A 14,005-nucleotide genomic window follows, 5' to 3' on the forward strand; every position below is an offset into this window, starting at 1 on the left:
ATTACTATTATTTCTTTTGGTCAAAAAGAAAACTATTTGTAGACTAGACTTGCACCTATTAAATACAATTTAGTTTAGGCTTTAGTTAGTCGGCCCAATTGAGGTACAGCCCATCCCCAGTAGAGAATGAAAAGCAGGGAGGCGCGACATTTTTAACTTTAACGACTTCTTCCTCCTGGCTCCATGGCGGTATCGGTATTACTTGGCATGTCTTCTTCCACTTCCAGACCCTATCACCATCTTCACTCACCCCTCTTCCGTTTCGTCCCCAAGGTATTTTTGCTTCTACTTCTATTTCCTAAACTTTCCCCTCCTTACTCTCGTTCCATTCATACACCTTACCCCTGCTTCCCATTACACTGCCACAGGCAGACGCTTATGTCCACCCCAAACCTCCGCCTCTCCCAACCCATTTTCCAGGTTTTTAACTTCTTGACTACCTTCTTCTCCTTTATGATTACGGGAACCCCACGGCCTCTCTTACCTTCTTCTTTCTCTTGTTGCTCAAGAATCCAATGACGATGATTCTAAGCTGCGCAACTGGAAGAGGTTTTCTTCCAACCACCTTGGCATCGCTACTTCCATGATTCCCAAACCTACCAGAAAAGTTCTTAACGGGCTCAAGAAAGCAGGTAAACCTACCTTTGACGCCTTCTTCCTTCACTTTTACTATTATCTAACTTGTGTAGTTAACCATGTCATTATTACTTTTCGTTCTAGGTTATGAAGTGTACCTGGTAGGAGGTTGTGTTCGCGACCTAATATTGGACAGGCCACCAAAGGATTTTGACATAATAACTTCAGCTCAGCTGAAGGAGGTTTGTCTCTACCTATCTCCTCCAAAATGTAAGTATATTACTTACACAGATATCGAGGAAACTTTATTAGCTGACATAAATACGTCTAGTAATGAGGAGAGACATATATACATTTGACAGTAGAGAAGAACAGAAAGGAAACTCCATTTTTAACTGTTAGATTAAAAAATAATACTGTTTGAAATCAGTATTGCGAGTTGATACTACTAACATCGATCCTTACGAGACACTTCTCATTTCAAGTCTGTATGCCGGAATGGATAATTGTGTTTTGCTGTGATCCGTAGAATATGACGAAGGAGATTATTAGTTGGCTATCGAATATATCCTTCATGTTTGGCAAAAATTAGAATGTGAATTACGTTAATCTTCATGGCAAAAGGCCTCGAATATCTTGCAACCTTTTTTTGAGGTCTAAGCTAGATAGATATACGTTGCAAGTTTCAGGTTCAATAGGGACTACTGACGCCGTGAAGCTTCAGTTTTGCCTTTTTTGCTCAATTTTTACTTATAAGTAGTCTATGAATATAATTAAAAGTTTGACCGCTCATTTTAATATATATTGTACCTTACCAATTAAAGGTTTCAAGAATATTTTTATGGTGTGAAATAGTCGGGAGGAGGTTTCCTATCTGCCATGTGCACATCGATGGTACCATTGTTGAGGTTTGATTCTCTTCCTATCAGTAAAATGATTTGACCATATATAGTTGTTTCCGGTGTATATTACATCAATTTGATATTTTATGATTTCATGCTTTTAATATCAATCTTTTACTTTCTTTAAAATATTAGGTATCAAGTTTTAGCACTTCCAGTAAGCCGTTTGATAGACACTTGAACTCTGCTGCTATTGAAAAGTCCATGAACTGTGAAGAGATAGATTTTGTCCGTTGGAAGAACTGCTTGCAACGTGACTTTACCATTAATGGGTGATTTATTAGATCTTACATCTTGAGAATACAAATTCACATCTCTGTGATACAACTTCTAATATTTTTTACATAGTAGTTTTATGGTAAATGAAAATTTAAAATTATTGTGTCCTCCTCCAAGCACACACACAAAAGGAGAAAAAGAAATGGCTTTCACCCTTTGATTCTCAACTAATATTTAACTTTTGCAGGATGATGTATGATCCATACAACAACGTTGTATACGACTACTTGGGAGGAATGGAGGATATAAGACAAGCTAAAGTATGTTTGCATTTCTCTCAAGTTTTTATTTAAATAGCTACCTAAAAGTACACAATATTTTACTGTGAACTAATTTTGTACGACCTTTTGGGGGCAAAGGTACGAACGGTGGTTCCTGCCTGCACTTCCTTTCAAGAGGATTGTGGTGAGTTTTCATTTGCAAACTTTCTTATTGTATGTTGACTATACCATAGACCTGAATGTCTAGGTGAGAAATGCAAGTGAGTTTAAGCAGCACGTGTTTACCAAGACAGTAATAGTCCTAAGTCCTGACTCCTAGTTTGACAGCTCGAATCCTTCGAGCAATCAGAATTGCAGCTCGTTTACAGTTCCACTTTGCAAAGGATATTGCTGGATCTATTAAAAATTTGTCCTGCCTTGTGTCTACTCTCAATAAGGTTTTTACATTATTGTGATATTTCCTTCGTAATGTTTACTTAGCTTTTTTAATATTCTTGAATAATTATTGGAATCAATTTTCTTTCATTAAATTATCAGGCAAGGCTTCAAATGGAAATGAACTATTTGTTGTCTTATGGTTCAGCTGAGGCTTCTTTGAGGTTGTTATGGAAATATGGACTTCTAGAAATACTTCTTCCAATTCAGGTAAGATGACACTCGACTTTTTCCTTAGTTATGGGCCTTATGGCCAATGGGTCACCAAACAAGTGAGAAAGTTCAATATTGTAGGCAGCATATTTTATCCGCAATGGTTTTCGGAGGTCTAACAAGAGGTCGAATATGCTTTTGGTAATTGTCTCTTACCTATTCCTTACTGTTACGGTCTTTCGGTCCTTGTCAGAATTTATTTTTCTTTCAATTTTTTCCTATTAGAAGTGGAAGGCCTAACCTATATTTCACTTGGTAGTACCATGTAAGACACGGTAGTTTGCTGATCTCATGAAACATTGCATGCGATATTTTTGGTATACTGTGTTGAAGAAGAGCTATAAATACATATGCAACGCAACGTGGCTGGCTTTCCACAAATTTTGTTATAAGAACTGTGGACGGAAAAATTAAGGGGCTTTTAGTCCCCAAGTTTTGGAGAACATGAGCATTTGGTCCCTGTGTTTTAAAATTGTACCTTTTTAATCCCATGTTTATAAGAGTAGACCAATTTGGTCTTTGAGTTTTCAAACTGAATTTTTCTAAATAGGTTGAGAAAGTCTCTCAAATAACTGTATACTTTTATTTTAAATGATTACATGACATTTTAAATTAGAATAATTTCTGAAAACATGTCCTTTCTAAATAATTTCTAATAATCACGTTCTCTCTAAAACTATTTTTTTCTAATTTAAATATTAAAATTTTCAAAAATCAAACAAAAAAAATCAAGAACCTTTTAAACCTATTTTTAAAAGCTCGAGGGCTAAGAAATTACATTTAAAAACTCATGGACCAAATAATCCTATTTTTATATACTTTGGGACTAAACAAGTACATTTTTAAATCCCACGGATCAAACACGCATATTATTCAAAGCTTGAGAACTAAAAAGGTGATTTTTCCAAAAGTTAATTATGGTTTGCCCCTTTAAATGGTTAGTTGTACATCATTTACTTTTCGAATAAAAAAGTTGGTGATAGATTTAAACTTTCTGAATTTCTTGGTTTTGTTTTCTCCCCAGTCCTTACTTCCTTGAGTCTTAAATAGCTCAAGAGTAAATCATCTCGAAGGCTTTCGGTTTATTTCTTTTTTCCATGTCCTTTGAAATTATTTGGAGTATACGAAGTATAAATTCCTTGGTGACGTATGCTGAATTTTCACATCAAGTAAAGCCATCAGATTTACCAATTTGATGACTTTCCTACCTGATTATGATTAAGGACACAACTGGTCAATGACAATTACTTGTTATTACTAACCTGGTTAGTACGAATGCAGTCCCTCTTTTCAAGCTTGGACAAACTTTTGGCTCCAAATAGGCCTTGTCACAGTAGTTTATGGTAAGATTGTTATTGATAACCAAAACTACTATTCTACTGTGGCTATGATACTGTCTATAACGAAAGTTACTATTCTACTGTTGCTATGATGCTGTCTATAATTATCGTCAGGGTTCAACATTGTGTCACAGGCTCACAGTGGAGTTTAGACTAGTGGTGTTCTATTCATAAAAATTTGATGTATCAATGTAAGTGAAAACTAGTCGCGTCCTTTCATTTTTTCTAATGAAAGTTAATTCTTATATATATGTAAAAATGTTATTGAAATTGAACCTATATCTCTAAGTTATCTTAAAGGCTAGCTGAACTATTTTTTCTCCTTGAGTTAGTTGAATTTCAAAGCTGCCATTAGGATGATGGTGGAGTTATTGGCAGTGATTAGACATAAGATCTCGGTTTGGGTCTCATTGACTAACGCCGTTTTTAATGATTAGATTGGCCTTATTCACTTGGAGAGTCATTTTTTTGGTTTCTCTCCTGGGGTGAAGCGGTCTCAAACTGTTCTCTCTTACAGGGTTGCAGTATTAGCATTGCATGTTGCCCTGTCTGACCAGCCTAGGAGTCCTTTAGTGGTTGCAACATTTGGCCTTGCAGTCCACAATGGTGGAAATATGATGGAAGCAATCAGCATTGCTAAGAGCATCAATAGAGCACATAATGCAAACTTTTACGAATTGTTAGAACCTCAGAATATGGAGGTTCAAGCTTTGATTGATGAGGTTATGGATCTCACTACATCTGTTAAGGTTGCTCTTCATAAAATGACCGACGAGCATTTTGTGTCTCTAGCCCTGGAATCGTATCCCCAAGCACCAGCCTCGGATCTTGTAATTTTTCTTCCTTTCGATCTCTCTTTTACTTTTCAAGATTGAAAGGTTGTTGCCAATTATCTACCTTTTCTGCTGGAATATAAATTATGAGAAGTTTTTTTTGACATAAGATACAATTTGCCTGTCAAGCAATTTTGCTTGGGGCCTGATATAATTACCTAGTGCATGCGCGTGTGACGGATATTTCTTCTTCTTCTTCTTATTATTTTTATATTTCTTGTGCAATCATATGCTAAATATTTCACTTTGCAGGTTTTTATCCCCTTGGTGGTGTACTTGAAGGTATGCAAAATTTTTGAGTGCGTTGTAGAGGGTGCAGAGAGAGGATTTGTTCCAAAGCGAGGAAAGATTAATTACGAGTGTCTGGCTCTTGGAAACGTGCCAGAACTTCGTCATGTCTTCGCAAGGATTGTGTTCGACACTGTCTATCCTCTTTAATCTCAGCCATACCCATGAATATAGTTTGAAGATAATTAATTACTAAATGGCGATATTTGGGTCCTTTACTCCATGTAACGGACATCTTAAGCTTCAACTACGTTTTGTTTGCTAGCTAGAGGTTAGATTCATTGGATTGTGTATAGAATCTTCTAGAAGTTCAAAAAGTTACCTGGAAATAGTTCGCATATAATCAAGAGATTGTTTTTCATCTAAATGTTGTTGATTCACTCGAGGGTTGATCATCTGAAAAGTGGTATATTATTTTATTCTCTTTTAATCTTTAAGCCTGTATCTAGGAACACAATACAAAAGAGAAAGGAGATATGCAAAAGTCGCAAATGAATGCAGCATATCCTACAGGAAGTGATTCTTTGGCGTCAAAAAACCTCAACTTTTTATGATCCTAAGTAGAATTAGAATAATGTCCAAGTCTTGGTGCTACAACCATCCGCATTTTTTTTGGCAAACATGGGATGCAAACCGTCTAACATCTTTACTTGCTAGCTGCAGGAGCAGGTGTAGCCCCACCTGTTGTTGGCCTACAAGATCGAGCAAATAATATTTATAAAGTATTGAAAAGTTAGATGCCACAGTGGAGCTGAGAAAGGTGCACGAAAGATCAAGTAAAAAATACGTACAGTCCAACGAAAACTTTGAATGCGTCATATATTCCCCATTGAGACCCGGTAAGAGTTCCAATCATAACAATCCGAAGTGGAAGGCCACGAGTGAAAAGACCCCATAAACCTAGCTGCCTGACAGCCTGCAAAATCAAAGTACAGAATCAGAAATCTACATGAAGACGTACATCTTACGTTAGGTTGGGCACCAAACTTACATCCCCAGCAGTTGCACCCTTTGCGTTGTTTAGAAAAGAGACAAGATTGTCAGCTGGGTGTGAGACCACCGCACAAAGGACGCCGGCCACATACCCCCCGGCAAAGCTCACTCCAAGTTGCAGAGATTTGCTACACTGTTCTTTTGGCCTTGGGATCGCATACTTGTATAGCATCTCAACAATTGTTTCGAAAGAAGCAAATTTCATCATAGTATCTGCAAAACCTCACCCAATTTATATCGCTTAAAATTGCTGTCCTGTATTATTTTTCACATTCTCAATACCCTACTTAAGCTTGAACGTGGGATTTTTATGCTTTAACTTACATGGAATCTGACGTCCCCAAAGAGGAACCAGACCTTTGTAGAGCCTGTGAAGAAAGAGAAGCAGAGATTTTGAAGTTATTACTCATTAGGAGGAAGAAAAAAACATATGGTTAACGGTGCATCGTGTCATACCCAAGAGGTCCCTCAGACTTGACAAACTTTGGAAGCCCATCTGACAAACCCCGAGCAAAACCAGGTTGAGTTTGGACACGAACTTTGACGGCCTCCATGGGGCAGAGAGCAATATCCGCAATCACTTCTGCAGATGCTGAGCCAGCAAGGTATATGAAAGTTTTGTACTTGACTGCATTCTCTGCTCCAACCTTATCAGAATAGTACTTCTTGAAGAATTCGTAAAATCCAAACTTGCAGGCACCCTGAGCACTGTAACCAAGCAACGTTGGCACCCATCCCCGGAAGAACCCTTTCACTCCCTGCTCCTTTAGCAGAATTCCAAAACCAGACGAGATATTCTTGTACTTTGCTGGATCGATCTATAATAATAAAAATAATAATTATTATTGCTTTTAAGTGTACATCATAATAATGTTGTTTACATCACAGGATTCTACGCGTAAACCTCATTTTTGTTATCCTTCATTTAGGCATGCAAGGAAAAGGAGTAGTAAAAGAGAGATGATTGTATAAATAAAAGTTGAAGAAACAAGGAATGAGGTCGTTACCTGCATATTGCACTTGACGAGATCGAGGGGGGTGACAGCCATGTGGGTGAGTCCACAGCTCAAAATGCCTCCGGCTGTGCATGCTGCATAGAAGGCTGGTGAATACATCTTTATCTTCTCTTTCGGAGCTTCAATTGGGAAGCTCCTAACCGCTGTTTGTGTTTGAGAATACACAAAGCTTGGCACCTGCACCAGAGATTGTCGTTGCCTATCTTTTGACACACCCATTATTAGTTCTTTATTATTCCTATCCTCCTGATCTTTTCTCTACTGATCTCTTTCACAAAGACACAAGATATGTATATCGAATATGGATCTTACGGCTCCCAAATTGTAGTCTGCGATTATTTTGATTTTAGGGGCACAAAAGAGTTTATATAATCAATGGCAGTGGAAGGTTTTATTTAACGAATTAGTTGAGAATTTCAGAGGCCTTTCCCTGTTTTGCGCCATCTCCATAGGCATTGGGTATTAGGCTTCTGGACATCCCACAATCCTAAACACAAGTACCTTAAATATTGGATTTATACTTTTTAACTTCTTTTTTTCTTTTGTATATATATATGTATAACCTTGGCTGTGCCATGTGGTGATTTCTTAGAAAAAAAGTTTATTCTATTTTTACAAAAAAAAAAAAAAAAAAAAAAAAAAAAAAAAAAAAGAGAAGAGAATCATGAGTCTATACCTACATTATTTTTTATTATTGTATATATGTATATATTCGTATCAAATAAAAAATTTTATATGTAATTCTTTGGAACAAAAAGAGAGCTCGTTAATTATAAAGAAAAGAAAATAAGTACTTCATTTTTATTTATCGCAGATCTTTTTAGTAATTTGGTATTTAATATATTGGTTTTTATTTATATATATATTAGTTATGTATAACTACGACGAGATCAATGGCCATTCACAAACTGTGACACAGATTAATACAATAATCACATCCCAATCCGTAAGTTAAAATATTCTCAATTAATATATACTCAATCGCTAACTAACCCAATCGCATTTGATCAAAGTAAAATCAATTTTAATAATTCTTACTCAATCTCCAATTGATTATTTAATCAATATTTATATAAATAACTAGCCAGTTGTGTATATAAATTTGGACTCTCAATTGTCCGTAAATAACACGTTTGGAATATGGACAAACAAGTGAGGATGCATGCGAAGCAATCAACTTAATTGTGGGTTCTAATGTCATCTTTCACAATATAAAGAGGGTTTAATTTGGATATTTAAGTTTTGTTGGGTCCACTAGATTCTAGTGTTACATTTTCGAGTATGTATATAGTTTGTGGAGCAGACAAAGTTCTGAAGTGGTGAACTACTAACTATTACTTTTTAATCCTTCAGATGTTCATAATTTTTAAAAATAAATTGAATAATGAAACTTGAAAAATGTGTTTATATATATATATATATATATAAGTAAACTGTTCTTAAAAAGTTGGTTGAAATAATTTGGGTAAGGCAATCGGGCATGAAGATAGGAATTGATAAAATGGATAATATGGAGGGAGAAGCAATGTCCACCACTCGTCAAAACCAATAAAACTACTTAATCCAATCCCTTCTTCATCTTCCTATCCTCCATATTTCTGGGGTTTTGAAGTCTATTATACAAACGTAACTACTCCCTCATAATTTAACGGTAATGGCTTCTTTTTCAGCTACTTCCCTCAGATTCTGCATACCTATCAACCAAGCTAACAAGATGAACCACAATCAGGTATTCTTTCTATCCTATCTATCTATTGTATATATTAATTGTGTATACAATTCCGTAGCCTAAAATGATTTTTTATGTATCATTAATTAATTAATTGTATGCTGCTGCTGGCAGCTTCTCAGAAGAAGCTTCCCCGGCCGGGGATTGCTCAGCAATAATAATGCCTTCCACCTTCGTGTCTCTTGTGCGGTAATTTAACTCGAAATGTCTCTAACTAATTTGTGAATTTGAGTTTCAAACTAATTAAGTGTATGAACAGGCAAAACCAGAGACAGTTGACAAAGTGTGTTCAATTGTGAGGAAACAATTGGCCTTGCCTGAAACCTCAGAGCTCACCCCCGAATCTAAGTTCGCGGCTCTTGGTGCTGATTCCCTCGACACAGTACGTCATCTTCCTCTTATCCTTACTTAATTTAACTACCATTCTGTTCATTGCTTGTATATATATGTGTGTGTGTGTGTTGGATTGGCCACAGGTGGAGATTATTATGACACTAGAGGAAGAATTTAGCATCAATATCGAAGAGGATAACGCTCAGAACATAACCACAGTGCAAGAAGCTGCCGATTTGATTGAAGACCTTGTTGTTAAACAGCAATCTTAAAAGACTACATGTAGCTTTGCTTTTAGTATTTGTATTATTCCAAGAGGCAGATGACAAGAGTTTGGTTGGGGATGGGTTGAGCAGGTAGGATTAGAATGTTCTTTTTTTTCCTCAAATGATTTTTTTTAAGCAAATTAATGTGCTTTTCTACTCCATCAACTTGTCAGCTACAAAATTTATAATGTAATATGAATTGTAGTGTTGTGTTGTTTTCTGTTCTCTAAACGAGGAGAGGATCGATCAGTCTATTTCATGGATTCCAGTGGAGACGAAACCACAGTAGACAGTACTATTAACCATTAAATTTCTTTTTTAAAAATAAAGCTGTCGAACTTTTTCCCTCGGAAAGGAAGCAAAAAAAAAACCAATGGAAAGAGACGGGTTTTCAACACTACTTTTATACTAATTATAATTTATGATTAAGTGGGCCCCATCTGAGAACACAAGTAACCCAATTTTATGGAGGGTTTGTTTTTGAAGACCAAAGTAGTTGGGCTCAGGTAAGAAAGGCACTATCACTTCAACACAAGGTGATTATAGATATGAAAACTCAATTTCTAAAGTCCAAATGCCGGGGAAATCAATGTTTTTTTTAAGAAATAAACGCATATAGGTTAAGCGAGTTGCATAATGAGAAGCATGGTTATGAAAATGATAACTGTCATCCCTTTATATTATGGTTTTGTTGCTTTATTTAGATACCGCCATAATTTATACAAAGCAGCCCAACCCCACTGGGTCTGCCCTCACAGCACCTTTTCATCAGTGGCCCAAAGGCCCACACATTGTAACTTGTAAGCTCTCCATCCATATAATCCATACTTCACAAGAGAGAGAAGAAAATCCAAAGATGGTTTCATTTGGATCATTGAGTTCTGATGTTTTATATTTAAGATAATTTCATTTGGATCCTTCAGTTCCTTTGCTTCTTATGCTTAAGAAAAGAAGAAAATGAAAAAGAAAAGAAAAAAAATGCAAACTTTGTAGTCACCTACTTTAAAGTACAAATAAGCATGAAATGAAATTCAGGGAGGGAGAGCAGCAGAGGCCCCATTTACATTAGTACTCATAAACTAAAACCAGGGTTTGACAAGGCGTAATGGGGAACATGTGGTTCAAGCATATGGGTTTGTACTTAATCATGACAATAATTAGTTTAAGGTTGCCTTTTTTGCGTAGGCTCTCATGGGGAAAAAAACTTTCCCAACAAGAAAACACACACACACACAAAAAAAAAAAAAAAAGGTTTTAACAAGTAAAGATAAAAGGTCAGGGTTGCAAGCTGACTTCCATTGAAAACTTCAGGATTATCTTATTTGAAAGACCGACAAAATCCTTTCACAGATTCCGTCACTTATATAACTACATCATGCTTGATTCTAGGACACCATTTTAGCTGTTTTCTGATATAACTTTAGTTTAAACCAGACGTATTCGCTGCTTTGAAATCCTTCACAACCTATCTGGTTGTTGTAGAGAACTGAACTCCTTTGTTTAAAATACTTTGAAATTCGGGATTCAACTTATGACTTGCTGATGCTGTGGACCAGGGCAGGTGTAGAACAGATTGAACTGGAAAAACTAAAATTAACCCCTGAAATTCTATTAAGATTCTTCAAAATCCCCTGAGAATCTGTCAGAAAATCATACCATATTTGAAATCTAATTGAAAGAACTGAAACATGTCTTAAACAACTCTAGAATTGATTTATAAGAAGTAGGAAGTGGTTCTGTAAAACCACTTTACAATGTAATCCTACGCCACACTCTCACCTTCTTTACTCAACAGTAGGAAAAAAATAAAAAAAAAGAATACCAGACACGGGGGAAGATACTTTTTGTTGTTGTCAAGGAACAGAAGATAGGAAACATCATTACAGTACTTTCAGGGATCTGAATTCCCATAAAGCAGCCTTATATTCTATTTGTTTCTTCATTTTCGAAAAAAAAAACAATCTTTTATGTTTTGGGTATCTCAAAATGAATTACATCTATTCTATATCAGGCCTGCCAAGTAAGAAGGCTCAAATATGATGGCCATTTAAATTTAAGATTGTCTGCTTATTTCTCCACTAAGCATTTCACAGACCACTTTCTCTAGGCCCTTGCCTTAGTCGTCTCGCAATATCTAAACCATGCTTTCTTCAACAAGGAAGACCATGGCAATGGCTGCTCTTATTCTTCATCTTTGCATTTACAAGGAGGTCGACTCCTCCCATGATCATTCTGACAAGATTATTAGCCTTCCAGGGCAACCCCCTGTGGGTTTTCATCAGTTTTCAGGTTATCTTCATGTAGATGACCAAAAGCACAGAGCACTGTTTTACTACTTCGTTGAAGCAGAAATTGATCCTGCTTCCAAGCCTTTGGTCCTCTGGCTGAATGGAGGTTCGGTTCACTCTTACATATTACCCCTGATTCGAGGTTCAATGGATATGGAAGACTTTTTTTTGTGATTTTTTGCAGGTCCTGGTTGTTCTTCTCTGGGAGTTGGGGCCTTCTCAGAAAATGGACCATTTAGTCCAAACGGGGAGGTTTTAGTGAAAAATGAACACAGCTGGAACCGAGGTATCTGTTTCGTTATCAATTAGACCATTTTCTTCATAATTCCGGAAATTATATAGCTGCTGATCAGTAAAGGCAAGTTCAAATTCCATAATTTCAGTAGGAAACATGTTGTACTTAGAGACACCCGCAGGAGTTGGGTTCTCTTATGCGAATGATAGCGCTTCTCATGGGACAATGGATGATGAGGCCACAGGTATTCATGCATACCTTCTGTTCAAGGAAGATAGATATTGATTTGGCTTAGAAATTACTGAGAACAGTGCTCATGTTTTCTTAAGTGTCTTTCTACTTGTTAAAACACTTCAGCAAAAGACAATCTCATATTCTTGCGAAGGTGGTTTGATCAGTTCCCTCATTACAAGCATAGAGATCTATTTCTAACGGGAGAGAGTTATGCAGGTACCCACATAAACATCACTTTTATCATCCCCCCCTCTTATAATGGAAAGGAAACCCAGAAAAGAGACCGAATATTTTTCCTAATTATACCAGGTCATTACATTCCTCAGCTGGCAAGGCTTATGACAGAATTGGACAAGAAGGAGAAGTTATTTAATCTGAAGGGAATTGCTGTAAGTTTTGTTTTGTGTGGCGTGAAAAAGAAAAGTGAAAAGTTTTTTATATGTAAAGTAAGGGTGGGTCATAATTGCAGCTAGGGAATCCGGTTCTTGAGTATGCGACAGACTTGAATTCAAGGGCAGAGTTCTTTTGGTCACATGGATTAATATCAGACTCCACTTACACATTCTTCACTGCTACTTGTAACTATTCCCGATATGTTAGTGAGTACTACAGAGATTCAGTCTCAGAGGTTTGTTTGAGGGTGAGGACCCAAGTCAACAAAGAAACCAGTAATTTCGTTGACAAGTATGACGTTACTCTTGATGTCTGTATTCCTTCGGTGCTCTCGCAGTCCAAGTATTTAAGGCCACACCCACAGGTACAAAATACGCCTCTTTTTCAATCAATCAAATAATAAAATGGTGATGTTTAAGGATTACTTAATCTGGCAGCCTGAGGGAGAGAGGATAGATGTTTGCATTGAGGATGAAACCGTTAAATATCTGAACCGAGAGGATGTGAAAAAGGCTCTTCATGCCCGTCTTGTCGGAGTCCACAAGTGGACTGTTTGCAGCGAGTAATCCAACTGTGTATTACATCGTTACTCCATTCTCTCTCATTTTGATTTCTTACTATTATCTGACATGATTGATCACACTAGAGTTCTGGACTATGAGCTTCTCAACCTGGAAATTCCAACCATCTCCATTGTTGGGTCACTTGTCAAAGCGGGAATATGAATCTTAATTTTAAGGTAAGTGGATACAATTTAATCTCAATACTCGATACTATGCCAACGTCCATATTTCATACATCATTTTCTGTTGCCAGTGGGGATCAAGATTCGGTAATTCCATTGATGGGTAGTCGCTTGTTGGTTCATAGGTTGGCAACAGAGCTGGGTCTTAAAACTAGTGTTCCATATGGTGCTTGGTTCCAAGGAAAGCAGGTAACCCTATATTTATCCTTATTTCGGATTCCATAATTCTATTGAGAATTTCTCCCATTGTCGTCTCATCTTAGGTCGCAGGTTGGAGTCAAATTTATGGTAATATCCTTTTTTTTGCAACCATTCGAGGTGCCTCTCATGAAGCCCCATTCTCTCAACCTCAACAGTCACTTATACTATTCAAGTCGTTTCTGGATAACAGGCCTCCACCACAAGTTCTGTGATGTAGATTTAATGTATGAGTGAACACTATACAAGCTTAGCTATGGAAAAACGACCAGTTTGCAATTCACTACTTACTCTAAACTCCGATTCTCTACATAAAATGTTAACAATGCGCTAAATCAGCTGATATTGGAAATCTACAATACCCAAATCACATAAGGTCAAAAGTTCACTTCTCAGATGCCTCGCTGACCATCATTAAAAGCACATTTCCTGGTTCTGTAACTTCAGCAGTTTTACACTACCAAAAAGGAAACAGTAGGAGAGCTTGA

General features: G+C 36.8%; 3 protein-coding genes and 1 pseudogene across 6 annotated transcripts; 3 read left to right on the forward strand and 1 right to left on the reverse strand.

The window, feature by feature from the left end:
- Positions 1-104: 104 nt before the first annotated feature.
- LOC103502286 (uncharacterized) lies at positions 105-7,495 on the forward strand. Of its 4 annotated transcripts, none has more exons than XR_007819031.1 (16): positions 105-273; positions 369-420; positions 510-632; positions 721-818; positions 1,401-1,484; positions 1,614-1,750; positions 1,945-2,017; positions 2,117-2,162; positions 2,306-2,415; positions 2,516-2,623; positions 2,708-2,767; positions 3,908-3,969; positions 4,484-4,796; positions 5,052-6,685; positions 6,777-6,880; positions 7,010-7,495. XR_007819031.1 is itself a non-coding variant. In XM_051081487.1 (14 exons), the coding sequence occupies exons 1-14, from the start codon at positions 184-186 to the stop codon at positions 5,235-5,237; spliced, it is 1,542 nt and encodes a 513-aa protein (XP_050937444.1). In that variant the 5' UTR covers positions 105-183; the 3' UTR covers positions 5,238-6,940. The 4 variants fall into 4 exon arrangements, 1 of the variants encoding a protein (XP_050937444.1); XR_007819032.1 differs by having other exon boundaries at positions 5,052-5,358; positions 5,751-6,685; positions 6,777-7,495; XR_007819030.1 differs by lacking the exon at positions 6,777-6,880.
- LOC103502287 (mitochondrial phosphate carrier protein 3, mitochondrial-like) lies at positions 5,476-7,315 on the reverse strand. Its single transcript, XM_008466163.3, has 6 exons — positions 7,088-7,315; positions 6,537-6,898; positions 6,405-6,448; positions 6,079-6,293; positions 5,879-6,003; positions 5,476-5,779 (listed from the first exon to the last, which is right to left on the reverse strand). The coding sequence occupies exons 1-6, from the start codon at positions 7,313-7,315 to the stop codon at positions 5,734-5,736; spliced, it is 1,020 nt and encodes a 339-aa protein (XP_008464385.1). The 3' UTR covers positions 5,476-5,733.
- Positions 7,496-8,675: 1,180 nt separating the features above from the next.
- LOC127148214 (acyl carrier protein 4, chloroplastic-like) lies at positions 8,676-9,655 on the forward strand. Its single transcript, XM_051081496.1, has 4 exons — positions 8,676-8,825; positions 8,940-9,014; positions 9,085-9,207; positions 9,302-9,655. Exons 1-4 carry the CDS (start codon positions 8,751-8,753, stop codon positions 9,428-9,430), a joined length of 402 nt encoding a protein of 133 aa, XP_050937453.1. The 5' UTR covers positions 8,676-8,750; the 3' UTR covers positions 9,431-9,655.
- A 1,485-nt stretch (positions 9,656-11,140) lies between these two features.
- Positions 11,141-13,780, forward strand: LOC127148213 (serine carboxypeptidase-like 45; annotated as a pseudogene).
- Positions 13,781-14,005: the final 225 nt, after the last annotated feature.

The sequence above is a fragment of the Cucumis melo genome, chromosome 2 (genome assembly GCF_025177605.1).
Source record: "Cucumis melo cultivar AY chromosome 2, USDA_Cmelo_AY_1.0, whole genome shotgun sequence".
NCBI lineage: Eukaryota > Viridiplantae > Streptophyta > Magnoliopsida > Cucurbitales > Cucurbitaceae > Cucumis > Cucumis melo.